At 39.7% G+C, this 14,620-nt stretch overlaps 1 protein-coding gene across 2 annotated transcripts in view; it reads left to right on the top strand.

Moving 5' to 3' along the window:
• The window catches only part of LOC142289982 (membrane-bound glycerophospholipid O-acyltransferase 2-like), a 116,739-nt gene that overhangs the window by 40,179 nt on the left and 61,940 nt on the right, over positions 1 to 14,620 (top strand). For both annotated transcript variants that reach the window (XM_075333926.1, XM_075333927.1), the window contains exons 2-3: positions 11,219 to 11,364; positions 14,004 to 14,081. In XM_075333926.1, coding sequence (XP_075190041.1) covers positions 11,219 to 11,364; positions 14,004 to 14,081 — 224 coding nt within the window. The remainder of the gene's footprint in view (positions 1 to 11,218; positions 11,365 to 14,003; positions 14,082 to 14,620) is intronic.

The raw sequence follows: 14,620 nt of genomic DNA, 5'->3' as shown, positions 1-14,620 counted from the left end.
TGTTGTTTTTCCTTGTTTTGCTGTGTATCTGTTTTCTTGCAGGTGAAGTTTTGTTTCTGTTGTGTTGTGGGCGTGGGGGTTTCCCCTGTGCTGGCTCTCCTGCAGGAAAAGGGATTTTTATCCCTGTCTGATTTGATTATTTGCTTTTTTGTATTTTGTGTTTTTTTGGTATTTTGTTCTCCCATTATTTACAGGAGTACCTGATATAGTGGGGGTGAGGTCGTATGACCTCAAGGGCCTTTTTACTATCAGGAGTTTGGTATTTTGCTATAGGGATTTAGCACTGACCACAATCAGTTCCTTTCATTTGCTTTGTATCAAGATAGTTGGGCCTCGCCTTTGCTAATTCTTTTTTTCCTATCTGAGCATTGTGTTTTTCTATATCACCGTAATCTTTATATGTGGGGGGCTACCTACTCCTTTGGGGACTGCTCTGAGGCAAGGTAGATTTCCTCATTTCATTCTGTAAGGTGTAGCTAGTTTTTCAGGCTGTGACGTGGCGCTTAGGATTTTAGGAACGCTCCATGGCTACTTCTAGTGTGGTCTGATAGTCAAGGGATTGCGGTCACCCCAAGTTCCAACTACTACTGTTTCTTGGTGTTTCTTCACCTCTGGGAGTTTTTTGTAATCTTCCACGGTAACCGGATCATAACAGTTATGGTTTGTTCAACATCATTGTTAGGAAAGGTCAGGTGATGCAAAGTTCACTGCTTTATAAAATCCCAGCCTCTTCTAACCTTGTGCCAAAAAACAGCAGCCATGGGTTCTTCTAAACAGCTCCTTAGCACTCTGAAAATGAAAATGGGTGAGGCCCACAAAGTAGAAGAAGCTTATAGGAAGATAGCAAAGCAGTTTCAAGTTGCTCTTTCCTCAGTTCAAACTGTAATTTAGAAATGGCAGTTAACATGAACAGTAGCGGTCAAAATAAGGTCTGGAAGACCAAGCAAAATTTCTTCAGGAAGATTTAGCAGACTATGGATTGTGGTACATTGTTCAACTGTTCAGAGACACCTGCTCAAATATGGCCTTAAAGAAAGAGTCATCAAAAGAAAACCTCTCCTGCCTCCTCACCATAAAATTCAGCATCAGAATTATGCAAAAGAACATCTAAACAAGTCTGATGCATTTTGGAAACAAGTCCTGTGGACCGATAAGGTTAAAATAGGACTCTTTGGCCACAATGTTCAAACGTATGTATACGGTGAGTATGAGAGAGGGATGCTCACTTCAGTCACTCGGGGGATTAGCGGTCACTGGTGAATCCTTCACAGGTGACAGCTAATCAGTACGCGGCACACAGACAGAGCCGCGGCATGACAATGAAGTCGGGTGAAGTTCACCCGAGTTCATTCTCATCGCGCAACTCTGTCTGCTGTCAGCCAACATGTATTAACGACATTGTGCAACACAGAAACGGACATTCCACACGGACATTCCACGTACACATACACAGGCATTTTACACACAAACACGGACATTTTACACGTACACACGGCTCGCATACGCCATCACACGGATGCCATACGTACCGGAGAAACGCCCCAAAAAAACGGAACACGGACCCAAAAAACGGACCGTAAGACACGTACGTTTTTTTTGCGGAAGTGTGTTTTAGGCCTAAGAGAGAGGTGGATATTAATGATATTGATGACCTAAGGCCTAGAAAAAGTGCCATAGGCTATTACTAAAGGTGTGCACAAGTGTACGGTCAAATATATAGAGCTGTAAATGATCACTTTATGAGCCTCTTAGGAGGCTAGCATGACTGAAAGAGGGTAAAAAATTGTATAATGACATCCAATACTACAATGGGATTTGGTTTCAGGTGGTCAAAGAGCAGGCATAAAAATAAATAAAAAAAAAAATAAAAATATATATTTTCAGTTTTGTGTAAGATACTTTATGGGTATGTTCACAAGCAGCGGTTTCACTGCAGAGTTCTCCACAGCATATCTGCTGCAAAAGCCACACTAAAATACGCATGCTTTACATTGCAGATTTCACCCTTTGCATTTCAACGAGAGATTTTTATAAATATAATTCGGTAAGTTTTACTAAATGAATGTGGTCCCACAAAACTCAGTCTGCTAAACTCTTGATCTATAACCTGCTGCCTAACAGACTACATGCTTAATGAAATGGGTGCACTACAAGTGGGATATGCCAACTACTAGTGTTCAGGCCATGAGGGTCCATACTTTCCCACTCACCAGGATTTGTCTGAGAATCTCATAATAGAGAAGACCTGCACATGTCAATGGCGACACTCTCTGTATAGCGCTAAGGAATATGATAGTGTTATGTAAACAACAAGATAAATAAATAACAGTTTGACATTAGTGTTAAAGAAAACATGTTAGCTGATTCATGCTGCCCAGACTGCGGGCAGTGTGAAATAGAACCTGGCTAAACAATTACAGCCATGTACCGTATGTTCTCTTCTTTGAAATGTTCCAGCATTTCAGAGAAAATATACTTCAACAGTCTGGCTGGGGACCATAGTCAGAGACTAGATGAGTCCAGCTCCACCCCTTTGGATAAACACCTTTAATCTTTTTTTTGGTCTCTATTTTGGACCTTCTGTTGGTGACAATTTCTTTGCTGTCAAATGATGCAGACTAAATCCACACTCTTTTCTCTAAAGGGAAACACAAACTCTGCTATTGTTTTTTTTCCACCAATAAAGAACCCACTTTATAGTACTGATTTTGCATGGTGACAGGAATAACCAATATTTATTTATGTTTTGTTATATTTCTTTAATTAAAATATATATTTTTTTAGTTTTCTTACTTTTTTATTGTTAACTTTGCATTTTTTGTAGGGAACTTTTACTTAAACATTTAACTGTAATGTATTGGAATATCTGTACATTCTAATACATACATATTTACTTGTTGCCTTTGCATATATAATTTTAGGGCATACCTATGTTATATAAGTTATACAATAGGCGCAATACATTGGATTATGGCTAGAACACATCAAACAAGAATTGAATGGCAATAATCTGATAGATACCTTATAATGTTAGTTACTTAGCAATAAAGCAAGATAAAGATTAGTGAACTAAATGTTTACATATTAAATTCCATTCTCCATATCCAATTTTATCACTTCAAGATGTTGTATTGCAGAATCAACCTCTTAAAATAATGAAATACACGTGCTATATAGAGTGAGTATAGAGTGAGTAAAATGATCTGTTATTAATGATGTCATGATTTGCTGCATAGCACATGAAGAAGAACCCAAATAACATGACCCACGAGCTCTTCTGGCATATCTATTTTCGCCATACGAGGGGCTGCTGATAAGCCTTTTGCTTTGTGATCTTTTTTTGTTTCTATGGTAACCAATGTTACATCACATGAAAGCTTTATGTGTCTAATATATGTTTTCAAAATGTTGTGTTTGTTGCTTATGGCAACAGTATTCTACACACACGTGGGAAAACAAAATGGCGGAGTATAATGTGATATTCACAGCAACTGAGAGCAGAGGAGTGATATAATTCTTGTTTCTGCAAGGAAAGTCCGCAAAGGATATTCATGGTGATATGTCGCAGACATTGGGGATCAATGCCATTCATATTCCACAGTTAAGAGCTGGGTTGCCAAATTTAAAACGGGACACTTCAGCACCAATGATGAGGAACGTCCTGGATGACTGAGAGTGGTTGTTGTTCTGGAAATCGATGCTGTGCACAACCTGGAGAATCGACGAATTTCAGCTAAACCAATAGCAGATATCATGAATGTGTTTGTGTCATTATCCATGAACATTTGGACATGTGAAAGCTATCTGCAAAGTGGGTCCCCAAATGTTTGGCAACAGATCAGAGAAGCATGCGAGTGAAAACGTCCCGGTCCATTTGTCAGCGTTTTTGGACTGATATGAACTTCCTGGATCAACTGGTCACTATGGATGAGACCTGGATTTATTTGTATGACCTAGAAAATAAGGAGCAGTCAAAAGAGTGGAGGCACAATGGTTCTCCTCGTTCAAAGAAGTTCAGGGTGCAAAAATCAGCCACTAATGTGGTAGCGTCTGTGTTCTGGGATAAGGAGGGCGTGCTGCTAGTGGACTACCTTCAAAAGGATTCCACCATCAATGCAAGGTATTACATTAAACTTTTGGACCAATTATGAAGGCAGCTCTGAAGGCCAAAAGGTGTGGCAAGCTGTCCAAAGGAATCTTGCTCCTGCAAGACAACGCCTCCGCTCACACTGCACAAGCGACCACAGCAAAACTGGCAGAGCTGGGCTTCCAGCTGGTTGACCACCCACCTTATTCACCAGATCTAGCTCCCTCTGACTATTTTCTGCTTCCAAACCTGAAAAAACACCTGAAGGGTACCAAATTTCACACCATTTCTGATATAGCTGCTACGGATGCCTGGTTTGAGACACAACCGAAATCCTTCTTTTTGCTCGGCTTATGGAACTTGGAATACCGATGTAAGAAGTGTGTTGACATCATTGGAGAGTATGTGGAATAAATGTAAAGTTTCATCATCCTATCTCGTTTATTTCTGGGTAAAGCCAAAGACTTAGCAGCAGCCCCTCGTATATATTTTTTTTTACTAATTTTGCAGCATCTTTCCTTAGAGCTCTGTATTGTGCTGTTTCTTTGTTATTCCTCCTGCGCATCTGTTGGGTGTCTGACCCAGCGCACTTTTCAATCAGTGATCCTTTTGTTAGACTGTAGGAATAGAGTCTTATGCTAACTAACACTTGTCAATTTATCCAAAAATATTCAGAGGAAAAAAAAGAGAAAAGATACTTCAGAATTGTAATTTCATAGGAAATATAATTAGCTTTCAGTTTGAATAGTAACCCCTTCACTTCTGGGCGATTTTCCATTTTTAATTTTCGTTTTTTCCTCCTCTTCTTCCAAGAGCCATAACTTTTTTATTTTTCCGTCAATATGACTATATGGGGACTTGGTCAAAAGTAGAAGTCGCCTGCAAAATACGACACCGTTGATTTTGCTTCATATTGTACTGGAAAATAAGAAAAAGAAAATTCAATTAGGGTGAAATTGCAAAAAAAATGCAATTGTACGATTGTTTTTCTTTTTTTTTTATTTATTTTTATGTATTTATTTTATGTTTACTATTTTGAAAAACTCTTTTTGTATTATGACTTCCAGGTCAGTTTGAGTTCGTAGACACCAGATATGTATAGTTTTACTTTTATCTAAGTGGTGAAAAAAAATTCTGAAGTTTGTCAAAAGAAAAGAATTGTGCTTTTGTCGCCATTTTCCGAGGCCCATGGCGTTTTCATATTTTGGGATTTGGGGCTCAGTGAGGGCTTATTTTTTGTGTCCTGTGTTGACGTTTTTAATTATACCATTTTTGTGTATATGCGATGTTTTGATCGCCTGTTATTGCATTTTAATGTAATTTTGCAGCAACCACAAATAAAGTAATTTTGGCTTTTGAATTTTTTTTTTCGGTATGCCGTGTACTGATCATATTAATTGATTTTACATTTTGATAGATCGGGCATTTCTGAGCGCAGCGATACCAAATGTGTATTTTTTTATTATTATTATTATTATTATTGGGGTTTTTTTTAATGGGGCAAAAGGGGGTGATTTGAACTTTGAACGTTTTTTTTATTTTTAAATATTTTTAAAAATTTTTGTTTTTTACTTCTTTTTTTATTGGTTTTACTAGACCCCTTAGGGAACTTTATCTTTATACTGTCTGATCGCTTCTGCTCTGCCAGCATTCACAGGAAGTGAGTCATGGCAGCGACACGGCTCATTATCTGTATTAGCCTCTGCCCCCTGATGATGCCAGTGTGGTGAAACATGTTGGAGAGGCTACTAATAGGTTTTTAATCAGCAAATGCAGTGATCACTAACAATTGAAGTGATATACATATAGCATACTGAATTGCAGATACAATAGGAGCAATCCCAAATGGGAGACTAATAGTGATTGGCAGGCAGCTAGAATGGCTGTAATATAGGAGACCTGATTAGATCACTGCATTTAGTGGTTTTAAAAGTTTGTTGTGTCCATGATCTAATTTTTTTAGAAAATAAAAATGATATATTAATTAGTCTTGAGTTTAGGATTTAGTTGCCTTTTGGCAAATTGTAAATTAATGTCGATTAACCCTATGCTGACTAATAGAGCAAGTTTCTTTAAGTCGCGCTGCCATGCCAACACACTGGCCGCCGTCGTGCATTAGATTGTGCTGTCAGAGTTTGACACCGCGATTAAAGGGTTAAAAGGGTCCAATCCACCCGTGCTTGATAGTCACACATCTGCTGATAGTGCAGGGATTACTGCGGGCTTGGTAACGGGACAGACATGTTCAAGGACGTACTGGTACGTCCTTGGTCGGGAAAGGGTTAAATGTATTTTCCCACAAAAAAAGGTAATTTTAAAGTTAATTTTAATCAATAGATCTTGGAATAATAATACGTTCCACAATTGGGTGTGTTTATATAAAATGTTCCTGTGCCAAGATAATCTTATATACAGGAACTAATTTATTATGTACAGTCATGGCCAAAGGTTTTGAGAATGCTACAAATATTAATTTTTACAAAGTCTACTGCTTAAGTTTTTCTAATGGCAATTTGCATATACTCCAGAATGTCATAAAGAGTGATCAGCTTAACAGCAATTACTTGCAAAGTCAATATTGGCTAAGAAAATGAACTTTAACCCCCAAAACACATTTCAACATCATTGCATTCCTGCCTTAAAAGGAGCAGCTAACAAGTGATTGTTCCATTAACACAGGTGTGGGTGTTGATGAGGACAGGGCTGGTGATCAATCAGTCATGATTAAGTAAGAATGACACCACTGGACACTTTAAAAGGAGGCTGGTGTTCGGTATCATTGTTTCTCTTCAGTTAACCATGGTTATCTCTAAAGAAACACGTGCAGCCATCATTGCTCTGCACAAAAATGGCCTAACAGGGAAGAGTATCGCAGCTACAAAGATTGCACCTCAGTCAACAATCTATCGCATTATCAAGAACTTCAAGGAGAGAGCTTCCATTGTTGCCAAAAAGGCTCCAGGGTGCCCAAGAAGAACCAGCAAACGCCAGGACCGTATCTTAAAACTTTTTCAGCTACGGGATCGGACTACCAGCAGTGCCGAGCTAGCTCAGCAATGGCAGCAGGCTGGTGTGAGTGCTTCTGCACGTACTGTGAGGCGGAGACTGCTTGAGCAAGGCCTAGTTTCAAGGAGGGCAGCAAAGAAGCAACTTCTCTCCAGAAAAAACATCAGGGACCAACTGATATTCTGCCAAAGGTACAGGGAGTGGACTGCTGAGGACTGGGGTAAAGTCATTTTCTCAGATGAATCCCCTTTTCGATTGTTTGGGACATCTGGAAAAAAGCTTATTAGGAGAAGAAAAGGTGAGCGCTACCACCAGTCTTGTCTCATGCCAACTGTTAAGCATCCTGAAACAATTCATGTGTGGGGTTGCTTCTCAGCCAAGGGAATCGGCTCACTCACAGTCTTGCCTAAAAACACAGCCATGAATAAAGAATGGTACCAGAATGTCCTCCAAGAGCAACTTCTCCCAACTGTCCAAGAGCAGTTTGGCGCCCAACAATGCCTTTTCCAGCATGATGGAGCACCTTGCCATAAAGCAAAGGTGATCACTAAATGGCTCATGGAACAAAACATAGAGATTTTGGGTCCATGGCCTGGAAACTCCCCATATCTAAATCCCATTGAGAAATTGTGGGCAATCATCAAGAGATGGGTGGACAAACAAAAACCAACAAATTCTGGCAAAATTCAAGCATTGCTTATGCAAGAATGGACAGCTATCAGTCAGGATTTGGTCCAGAAGTTGATTGAGAGAATGCCAGGGAGAATTGCAGAGGTCCTGAAGAAGAAGGGTCAACACTGCAAATATTGACTTGCTGCATTAACTCATTCTAACTGTCAATATAACCTTTTGGTACTCATAATATGATTGCCATTATATTTCTGTATGTGATGTAAACATCAGACAAACACAATTAAAAACTAGAGGGCAACAGATTATGTGAAAATATAATTTTGGTGTCATTCTCAAAACTTTTGGCCATGACTGTAATCTAAAGAACACTTTAATGAGTAATTACTTATTACTAAAGCTTCATTTTCACTGCTAGGCTTTAGAGTCGAGCAAAAAGATTTGCTGGGCTCAGGTCCGGCATCCACATTGGTACTCTGGCAACTGGAACACAGCAGTGAAAACTTCCTTGGCCAGCACTTGAAAGCCAGCCTCACGCCATGTCATTAGCCTAGTAATCAGATTCAAGTGCTTTTTATGTGCATTTTTGTTTTGAAAATGCAGCATAATACCATTTCATCAGTTTAGCCTAGATTTAGAGTCCCCTAAAAGAATACACAAAAGACAATTGTGCAGATTTCACCCCAAAATTGTAGCATGTGGGTGAGATTAAGTTAAAACTCTAAAATGCTGTAAATATAATAACCTGTGTCCCTACCTTCGGGATTAGAGAGTGCAGAGAAATCAAACTGTTTGCTGCTACACTGACAGTTCATCATTAAAATATAGGTCATTGGTTTATAATAGCATTATTGTACTCACGGATGAGCAGATGTGTGTTGTCGAGATGCAGCAAAACAGCTGGAGATATGAGCCCTGGATCATGTGCACCATAGCAAACACTACAGCTGGGAGCTGAAAACCCTGCTCTGTGTCTAACGTTTCATAGCCCTCTCAATCTCCCTCTGGCAGGGGCTATAGCACGTCATGAGGATTTTAGTCTGGTCTGCAGGTAATTGTTTTTACAGCCAAACCGCAACTTTAAAATAATTGTAAAAGTCACAAAAATATTGCAATATTTTATTATTATTTTTTTTTACTTGTCTGACACATAAATGGGAACTATACTTTGAAAAAACTTTGCATGAATCAGTAGTACAAGTTTATAGGATAGGGTACTTTCACACTTGCATTATTTTTTTTTGGCGCAATCCGCTGTCTTGGGAAACAGCGGAATCCGTTAACGGATTCCGCTGTTTCCCATAGACCTGCATTGATGACGGATTGTGCCAAAAGTATCTGCGTTGCTTCCGTTGGCCGACGCTCCGTTGCTTCCGCCGAGCGGAAGCAACGCTGAATGTAGCATTAAATGCTTGCGTCAAAATGACGCCGACCAGCGGTTTCCGTTGCTTCCGTTAAAATTTTTAATGTTTCCCTATGGTAGCGGATTCCATTGCTAAGTGCTTAACAACGGAATCCGCTGCTGGATTCCGCTAATTTCTACTGAGCATGGCCAGAATGAAGAAAATGAAAAAAGAAAAAACAACAGAGCCGACGGATTCCGTTAGACGGACGCCTAACGGACGCCAAACGGATGCAACGGTCCGTTATTTCACAGGAATCAGCTAACGGATTACTGTGAAATAACGGACCCAGCGGATTTTGCCCAACGCAAGTGTGAAACTAGCCATACAAAGTTTCTTTCATCAGAGAAATATGCTTCCATCTCCACTTCTGAGCCATTTCTTCTTCTTTCACTGCCTCCTGAGCTTATCATGTTCCTCAAAATATAATAGACCGCCGAAGTGTCAGGTTACAGAGCCTATTATATTCTGTGGGAAAGAGGAGGAAGAATGAGCGAGGAAACAGGAAAATTAAGACAAAATAAGATCATGCTGAGCTTTCTATCAAATGTTCTACCTCACCTGAATTCACATCTACACAACTGAGTACTGCTGGATAAATTCCTCCGTGCCTCAGCTGTTTTACTCTGTGTGCTAAGGAATGAAGAGCAGAAATACAACTCTGTGTGCTGTTTTGTGTATGGATTCATAGTAACAGCTAGTCTTATCCCCCGAGTCAATTGTATATTCCGAGATAAAGCCTGCAGAGGGATAAACTGCTGAAAATGCAAAATACAAGTCATATAATGGCCAGAGATTCCTCGTGTACATATAGGACAGTTTATTCTTAAAATGTACTTGACAGTACAGTTGCTGTGCAACCAGAGATATTTCCAGAGAGAGCCCCTCTTCCCCAATGTTCTTCAGTGAAGGCAAGCTTTCACCTATTCACAAGATGGGTGATAAATTATTAATCATAGTTGTCCTACCTCTGGGAACCACACCAAAAGGAAGAATGCAGAATTTTTATCCCTGACAGGACACTTTTATCCCTGTTCCACATGCTCCATTCATTCTCTATTGCGCTGACCAAAAGAGTTGGTCAACAGTCTAAAAGGGAATGAATGGAGCGGTGGGAGAACATGCCACATCATTCTAATGAGGATAAAAGTTCCCAACTTATTTAATCAGTGTGGGCTCCAACAGTCAGACCCTATCCAATAAATAAGTAATCACTTATACTGTGGCTAGGGGATAAAGTTTTTTCACCGAAAAACCCCTAGTACATTTCTTCCACTGTGTAATGTCACAGTGGAAGAGATGTCCTCCTCTCTAGTCCCACACAGTACAATATGCCCTTCTTTGGCCACAATACTGTGTAATATTTTCCTTCTTCTCACATAATATAGTGCCTGCCTCTCTGGCCCCCCTTATTGACCCCCATAATGTATAATGGCCCCCTCTCTGTGCCCCATTTAGTATAATGTTCTCTTTGTGACCCTCAAACTATTCAATATCCCCCTATTTCGCGCTCTTTACATGGCAATTAAAAAACTAAACAAAACATGATTCTACTTACTGATCTCTATTCCTTTGACTAATGGCTCCTCCTGCTTCCTCATCACACATCACAGGTGGCAAAATGCTGTCATTGCATCATTTTCAATGTCACCGGCTGTCACTGATTCCTGATAGTTCAGATGGCATAGAATATATAGGTACATAGGGCGCCGAGCAAGTGGCTCACTGCTCTGCTATACATTTCAACTGGATGTGCATTCAGCTGGTATCAGTGGGTCCCCTTTGCCCCAGTTGCACCATTTGCAACCATGACCGCTATTCCCTGACTCACCGGGGGATTTTCCAGTTCCTCAGTGGGCCAGTTTGACTCTGTTTAGATCAACTGCTCTAAAATTGGCAAATTAGTCCCACTATGACTTGCATAGCTATTGATAGGTCACATATTAACCTTCCTTTGATCTAAGGTATACTATCCCTGAGAATAAGTTGGCTAACATACAGTAGTATGTATAAGATTTCCTTAAAGTAAAACTGTATTTCAGCTGTATTTATGCAATCGGTATATGTTTTTCATTTTTATTCTGTTTTTCAGCGCCTTTTCCTTAGTGGGCAGCTTTCTGCCCTTATTTTAGCTTTTTTGTTCCGATACTGCCTGCCTCCTTCTCATTGTGGACCAAGAGTCAGACATGGCATTGCTACCTTGCTGGGAATCTGCCTTTCAATCTACTGCTTTGGATGGTGAGATATTAAGATAAAGCTGATCCCTACCCAGACCATTATATTGTCATAAGGGAATGTTCACAGTACAGACATAAAACGTATTGGTAATATTGTTGAGCATGCCAGTATTTACTTTTTAAATCTGTTAATGCACATGTTGATTTTGTTTTAGACTGTATTTTAAATGAAAGGAACCTGTCGTGTCCAATAATCCTAATAACCATTTTATCCTGCAGATATAGGGTTAATCACTAGGTTAATAGTGTTTCGAAGGTGTCCAGCCATAGTACTGAAAGCTCAGCACCTAGGAGAAAATAAACTTTATTTCTCCTGGAAGCCATTAGCTTTCAGTCACCGCTCCCTGTTGACTAAACTGTGAGCAGCGGCTGTAAGCACACCCCAGTACTTTGACTGACTGCCGACTCTGAAGTCCATAAGTGCAAAACAGCTGTCAGTCAAACTGCTGGGGTATGCTTAGTGCCACCTCTCAATGCTGTTAGTGGTTACTATAGCTTTGCCATGCATGACTGAAAGCTGGCAGCTCCTGGGAGATATAAAGTTAATATTCTTCTGGGTGCCACATTTGCAGTGTGGAGGTTGAGCACCTTAACGCTAGTTACTTGCAGATCAACCCTATATCTGCAGGTTAATAGTGCTATCGGACATGACAAGTTAAATTTAAATAACATCTGCTGTCGGCATACTACACTGGGTGCAGACTTATTGGGCAAGTTGTATTTTAGCGAATTTTTTTTATTATTGATCAACAGCTATGTTCTCAATCAACCCAAAGACTCGTAAATATCAAAGCTTTATATTTTTGGAAGTTGGAGTGGTTTTTTTTTTTTAAGATTAGGCAACTTAATAAAAACCAAATATATTCCCATCTCACTTGATTATTTTCACAAGGTAAACCAATATAACTGCACAAAATTTAGAAATAAACATTTCTGACATTCAGAAATAAACCCCCCAAAAAATAGTGACCAATATAGCCACCTTTCTTTATGATGACACTCAACAGCCTACCATCCATAGATTCTGTCATTGCTTGATCTGTTTACGATCAACATTGCGTGCAGCAGCCACCACAGCCTCCCAGACACTGTTCCGAGAGGTGTACTGTTTTCCCTCCCTATAGATTTTACATTTTATGAGGGACCACAGGTTCTCTATGTGGTTCAGATCAGGTGAACAAGGGGGCCATGTCATTATTTTTTCATCTTTTAGACCTTTACTGGCCAGCCATGCTGTGGAGTAGTTGTATGTAAATCATGAAAATCATGTTTTTCTTGAACGATACCGACTTCTTCCTGTACCACTGCTTGAAGAAGTTGCCTTCCAGAAACTGGTAGTAGGTTTGGGAGTTGAGCTTCACTCCATCCTCAACCCGAAAAGGTACCACATGTTCATCTTTGATGATACCAGCCCATACCAGTACCCCACCTCCATCTTGCTGGCGTCTGAGTCAGAGTGGAGCTCTCAGCCCTTTACTGATCCAGCCTCTGGCCCATCCATCTGGCCCATCAAGAGTCACTCTCATTTTATCAGTCCATAAAACCTTTGAATAATCAGTCTTAAGATATTTCTTTGCCCAGTCTTGACGTTTTATCTTATGTTTCTTGTTCAAAGTTGGTCGTTTTTCAGCTTTCCTTACCTTAGACATGTCCCTGAGTATGGCACACCTTGTGCTTTTTGATACTCCAGTAACGTTGCAGCTCTGAAATATGGCCAAACTGGTGGCACATGGCATCTTGGCAGCTTCACGCTTGATTTTCCTTAATTCATGGGCAGTTATTTTGCGCCTTTTTTGCTCAACACGCTTCTTGCGACCCTGTTGGCTATTTGCCATGAAACGCTCGATTGTTCGGTGATCACTCTTCAAAAGTTTGGCAATTTCAAGACTGCTGCATCCCTCTGCAAGACATCTCACAATTTTGGACTTTTCAGAGCCCGTCAAATCTCTCTTCTGACCCATTTTGCCAAAGGGAAGGAAGTTGCCTAATAAGTATGCACCCCTTATATAGGGTGTTGATGTCATTACACCACACCCCTCCTCATTACACAGATGCACATCATCTGATTTACTTAATTGGTAATTGGCTCTCAAGCCTATACAGCTTGGAGTAGGTCAACATGTATAAATATTATCATGTGATCAAAATACTCATTTGCCTAATAAGTCTGCACACAGTGTAATAGCAAACTAAAACAGTCAAGGACATAAAAATGGACTGTCCTGTCAACTAGCAATCTCTGGTTGGTACTATGTGAAAATACTTGATAATATGGTGCTGGTCTTTTCTAAAAGGGTTGATCCATCGGCAATGCCCGTCCATATGTCCTATTAGTGTATATGAATGCAAGACTGGAATTGCACCCTCGCAGGACACCCATTCTATGAAGCATTGCTATGGACGTACATTCTTCCATATAGTAAAAATACATTACAGAGGAAATTACATGGTTGGAATTTCCTGTCACTAGGGGGCATTTGGCTTGAAATGGTTAACGAACACTGGCCTAGTTTACTGGCTCATTGTTATAACACTTTTATATTATTTCTATTAATAATAAAAATAATTTGCTATCTTGTTTAATGCTCTTCATACTTGGCATATTTCAAGATAACCTATAGTGATATCTTTACTCTGCAGGCTCACAGCATTTCTTTTGGGAGAGATTATCTTGTGTTATGTCATGCTTCTTATGGTTGACCCCAGAAGAATTCAAATGTAAGTTTCAAGATAACTAATATAGAGGAGTTGGTAGAAATTGATTATTTCTGAACTCTTCCGGAGTTAAAACATTATTAGTATTGTTGTTTCTAAATGATTATGAACTTGTTTTCTTTGCATTATTTGAGGTGTCTGAAAGCAATGCATTTTTTATTATTTTGACCATTTCTCATTTTCAGAAAATAAATACAAAATTTATTGCTTGGAAATTCTGAGACATGTTGTCAGACGTTTATAGAATAAAAGAACAAGTTACATTTTACTCAAAAATATATCTATAAAGAGAAAAATCTGAAAAACTGACAATTTTGCAGTGGTCTCTTAAAGAAGTGGTTCACCCATATTTTTTATTTTCTAGATCGATATTATGCTGAGAAACATTGTTTCTCTCAACTACCTTATGTTGGCAATAGTGCATGTGAGAGGCGCTATTGCGGACCGCTATTTCCCATGCCTGACCCCCGAGGTCCGTGACCTCAGGGATCCGATGATGTCACGTCAGGTTCCTGTTAACCTGACATCACCGCGGCCGGCCG

The sequence above is a fragment of the Anomaloglossus baeobatrachus genome, chromosome 2 (genome assembly GCF_048569485.1).
Source record: "Anomaloglossus baeobatrachus isolate aAnoBae1 chromosome 2, aAnoBae1.hap1, whole genome shotgun sequence".
In the NCBI taxonomy this organism is placed as follows: domain Eukaryota; kingdom Metazoa; phylum Chordata; class Amphibia; order Anura; family Aromobatidae; genus Anomaloglossus; species Anomaloglossus baeobatrachus.
Note: the sequence above shows the minus strand (reverse complement) of the source record. Positions and strands in the feature narration are given on the sequence as shown.